Genomic DNA, 4,749 nt, shown 5'->3' with positions numbered 1-4,749 from the left:
CGGGAGAAAGATGAGGCTTTCTGCTCCTGTAAAGATTTACAGCCTTGGAAACCCTGTACAGGGTCGCTATGAGTCAGAACCGACTCCACAGCACATAACAATAACAACAACAACAAAGAGGTTATATAAAAAGACAACAAATCACAACATTTCAGGCCTAAGTGATTGAGCTACCTGTGCAATTTCTTCCGTTTTTCTCAGCTTCTCCTCCCAAGTCACTGTTAGCTCTTTGATCAACTTTTCAGATTCTTCGAGCTTCTCCTTCAGTTCTGGTGCCTTCATTGCCTTTAAAATGGAACCAAAGACATATGAATTTAAGTTTGTTTTTTCCCCCATCATTACATACAAAACAATTATTTATTGTCTTTCCCTAAGTAGTTATCAGGAGTCCTGGTGTGGCGCTGTGGGTTAATGCGTCAGACTGCAAAGCTGTTTGAACTGTAAGGTGGGCAGTTCAAGCTCACCAGCTACTCCTTGGAAACCCTATACAGGATCGCTATGGGTTGGAATCGACTCAACAGCACTTAACAACAACAATAACAAGCAGTTATCAAAAGGCTGTCAAGAGCAAGTAATGAACTCACAGGTACTCAGGGTAGCTTTCAGGCCTTTATTGATCAAGTAAACTGCAAGCAAACATGGTTGCTGCAATTTAAAAAAATGGGATACCAGTGCCCTGAACAGACACAAACCATTCAGAGGAATTTTACCCAGCATACTTGTATGTGTAGCAAGATCTACAAAATGCTAAAGTTCATCTTCAAATTAAATAAGTTAGGAGAGAAAAACAACCAGAGATCAATACTCTTCACCAATAAATGCACTCCAGATAGATTTGTGGACTGGGAAAAGTCAAGACTCTTCTCATGTGCTTGAAAACGCCACACGTCTTTCTTGCCGTCTAGCCTGTGAGTTCTGGAACTACAGGAAGTTGTGCCTTTTTATCCCTGAGTTTTTATTAATTTTTTTATCCCCAAAGTTCAACATTTGATACTGGAAAGAACTTAGTACAATGACAACTGAATGTGGGCCCTTTATAACTACTTTTCTCTATGGATGGTGATACATTTAGCACACATATTATTTGCTTGGAAAACGGACATCTATTTGAAATGGTAATGATGTTCTCTGAGTTTGTTCAGTGAGCAAACTCAAAGGATCTAAAGATAAATATATGCAGCTTAAAAAAAAAGGTGTTTGAACTAAACTAGGCAATGATATGCTATGACATCTCATAGCAATACTGAATCTCTACAGAGTCAAACCCGTGAACAAGAAGGAAGGGAGAGCTTGAACAAGAAGCTGAAATGCTGACCATCTGGAGGTGAGCTGAGTCTGCCTAAATCCCAGGTGTTAACAAAGCCTGCGAGTGACATTTAGTGCTGGGTACAGAGAACTGTGCATGGATATTCTAGGAAAAACCCTCCTGAGGCATCTTCTTTTTCTTTCAGCCAAGTGTTGCTCTGGCCATCTGGTTTAGATTAGATGTTGCAGTGGAAATGCAGAATCGGAAATAAGTAGAAGTCAATGGATAATCCACATGTAAACCAACTCCAGGATTAATACACTTTCCTCCTAGGATCATGCCTCTCTTCAAAGTTTATCAACATTTTAATTTTTTGGAAGTTTTGTAATCCTTGTTGGCATCAATTAAAAAACAAAACGAAAGAAAACACAAGATGCTTGGCACTTTATACTGGTGGTTTAATGATAATAACAAAAACTAGCAACATTTATTGAGCACTTACTATGTGCAAGGTATTCTATTAAGTGCTTTCCAATATCAAATGTTATACTAGGGGCTCATAACCTAGAAGAAGAGAAAGACGTGTACACAAATTGTTATAATGCAATGCCACAATCATCAGTTTATTGGAGAATGCAGATCTCTGGCTTCATTCATCTGCTCCCCTACCTTTTTTTTCTCTCTTTTTAAATTTTATGTTCATTACTTTTTGATCAAATACACTGAAGGATAAAAAAGTACTTAAACAGAGCCAGGCATGTAAGTGCTCAACATATGCTGCTATTAAACTCTCATCATGTTCCTCCCCCAGTTTAACACTCTCCCACCTAAAGAAGAGTAAAAAGAAAGTGGTATGAAGAATGTGAACTTACAGATAGATGTCTACGTGCACGCCTAAGTCCTAGAACGTGGAAGCATGTGTCATGGCTTCCATCTCAGCCCCTTTGCCTATTTCAAATGAGACAGTGTCTCACTCAGTAACCTACACACAGCAGTAGCTATTTGGAATTGTGTGTGATTATTACAGGCTCGGAAGAGACGTGGGAAGATGGTAGCAAAGCAAAATTACTCATTTTGTTTCGTGCCAGGAGCTGGTATAAATAAAAAAGCAAATGGAGATTCCTCGATGACTCCTAGTGTTAGAGTCTCATCAATCACACTGCCTCTATGATGTATTAAGTGAAAGACGAATAACCAGCATCTCTGAAAACTACAAGGCACTGTGGATATGGGATCCACAATGCTAATAAACTAGAAAAGTTTGCACTCTAGACTTTCACACCGGAAGAAATGTAAGCTTAAGGGCCAGCTGACTTCAGCAGGAGTGCTCTCTTATTTGTTTGCAAGCTCCGAGGGCAAAGTCTGGCATTGTTCATGTTGGTCTTCATGATGCCTAGGACACAGTAGAAGCCAATAAACACTGAAACGACCTCAATAGTCGCAAGCCACAAGCCAAGAGAATTTCACCCACAGGGACCACCAGGTTGATTTACCTCAGCCTGCGAGAGTTGCTCTCTCAGTTTCTCCACCTCTTCCCGCAGTTCTCGGATGACTCTTGCGTTGGGGTCCTCGTTGACAACAGCATGGTTAACAATCCTTTTGGCTCGATCTGCGTATCTTAATGTGGAGAGGGTCTCTTCGTAGTTGTCGGCAGCTGGGCTGATTGTGGCAATCATGGAGGTCTGGCTGTTGCCCCCCAAATTGTCCTGCAAAGTATTTCAAATAGGTCATTTGGGAAAAGCGGCCCCTCCCACACCCAACACACATGAGGCAGGCAGTGCATATGTATGTCCTGGAAACTGCATCTGTATTTCAGAAACTGTCTTATGATAAGATGAAGTGGGGTCTCTCCGTAATCACAGTAATGAGCAATGCTCCTTGACCAGAATGATAATAGGACAAAAAGCAACAGAAAATACTTTTCATTCTGCATTTCTAGGAAGCACAATTCTGGTACAGTCACGAGAGTTCTCTGTGTATTGGTTAGCTTTGCACACCCTGTTCGGCTGTTACATCTGAAATTGCCAAGTTCTACTTGGAAAGGAACACTAGAACAATGAATTACCTTAAGAAGCCAAGTGAGGACGGAATCTCGGTAAGGCACAAATTTGTTTTTACCCTTGCCAGCTGCCTGGTCGGCCAATGATGATATCACCAACCCCAAAGTTGTAAGTGATCTACCAAGAGAAAAAGGAGAATTAGTTTTATGTCATGTGTATTTTGTTTTCACAAAATGATAATCCTTCTAGTGGGTAAATATAAAAGATGCCAAACAAGCTCTATCACAGATGTACAGAAGTCTAACTAGATTTTCAGGAAGCTGAGATGGAGTGGGGTGGGGAATAGTTATTAATTTAAACAAAATGAATTTAGAATTTCTCTAAGAATCTGTTCTGTCCAATCATAGGCAAAATCATTTCAATGTAGAATGAATTACAGTTTGTACAAAGACAAAGACCTACTCAAGAAGAGGACAACATGACCACTGTTTCAATCTCCATTACTCAAAGCAGTATCAGCATCACCAGAGAGCTTGTTAGAAACGCAGAAATCTGAGACACTTCCCCAGACTTAATGAATCAGAACCAGTTAACGATATCCTCGGGTTATTCCTATGCACACAGCATTTTGAGAACTTCGTATTGGACAATATCCAAAGTGGCAAACACATTTTGTCTCTGAGGTCTATGGTTTCAAAACATGGTGCTAGCTAGGAACTTCGAGATGGGAAGTCTTAACTCTCCCACACACCAATACCCCAGACAATAAACAACTGGACAATGAACCACCAATATCTCCATACCCCAGACATTCTGAATGAGAAATGTAGGGTGGAACCCAAAGAACTGAGCATTAAACAGGTCTACCAGGTGTTTCTGATACAAAATGTGCACGCTTGCTCAACTTTAGCCAAGGCCAATGAGCTTTCATTGGTGGCTCGCAGAGATTCTCAACACCTGGAGAAAAGAGCACTGTGAAAACCACAGGTGTGAGGGTCAGAGGGTAGCTTCCTGTGTTACCATTCACCACCAAGCACACTTTGAATGGGAAATCAATGGGCTCACACATTTAGTTGCCAGAAAGCATTTAGTTGCCATGTCAGCAAATCACACAGAGGTTACATGGTATTACATAAAGAAAATTCTTGTAAAATATTTTAAGAGATGTATTTTACTGCTTGTGTATTAGGCATGGATTCCCTTAAACAATAAAACCTAAAAGTCAAATTCATACTTTGATGCAAGCAACAGCAGCAGAATGGTGCAGGGGCACTGAAATGAATCTATGATCCCGCTTTGAGTGTACACTTTGCTACGTTGCTTCAATGTCAACAGTAGATTTCCATTAAATAAGAGGGAAGAAAGCATATTTCCCACAAAACATAACTCCTTAAAGGCGAGTAATTGAAAAGTCACTGCATACAAAGCAAACTCAAGAAGCAGAAAACGGAACTAGGATTTTAATAACTAATAGACAGTACTGCAAAATGACATATATATATA

The 4,749-nt window shown here is 40.2% G+C and overlaps 1 protein-coding gene across 4 annotated transcripts in view; it reads right to left on the bottom strand.

The window, feature by feature from the left end:
- Positions 1 to 4,749, bottom strand: part of KIF13A (kinesin family member 13A) — a 253,879-nt gene that overhangs the window by 70,400 nt on the left and 178,730 nt on the right. For all 4 annotated transcript variants that reach the window (XM_006860796.1, XM_006860793.1, XM_006860794.1 and 1 more), the window contains exons 9-11: positions 3,312 to 3,423; positions 2,740 to 2,952; positions 175 to 285 (exon numbers count right to left, since the gene is read on the bottom strand). In XM_006860796.1, coding sequence (XP_006860858.1) covers positions 175 to 285; positions 2,740 to 2,952; positions 3,312 to 3,423 — 436 coding nt within the window. The remainder of the gene's footprint in view (positions 1 to 174; positions 286 to 2,739; positions 2,953 to 3,311; positions 3,424 to 4,749) is intronic.

This window comes from Chrysochloris asiatica, unplaced genomic scaffold (assembly GCF_000296735.1).
Source record: "Chrysochloris asiatica unplaced genomic scaffold, ChrAsi1.0 scaffold00040, whole genome shotgun sequence".
NCBI classification, from domain to species: domain Eukaryota; kingdom Metazoa; phylum Chordata; class Mammalia; order Afrosoricida; family Chrysochloridae; genus Chrysochloris; species Chrysochloris asiatica.
Note: the sequence above shows the minus strand (reverse complement) of the source record. Positions and strands in the feature narration are given on the sequence as shown.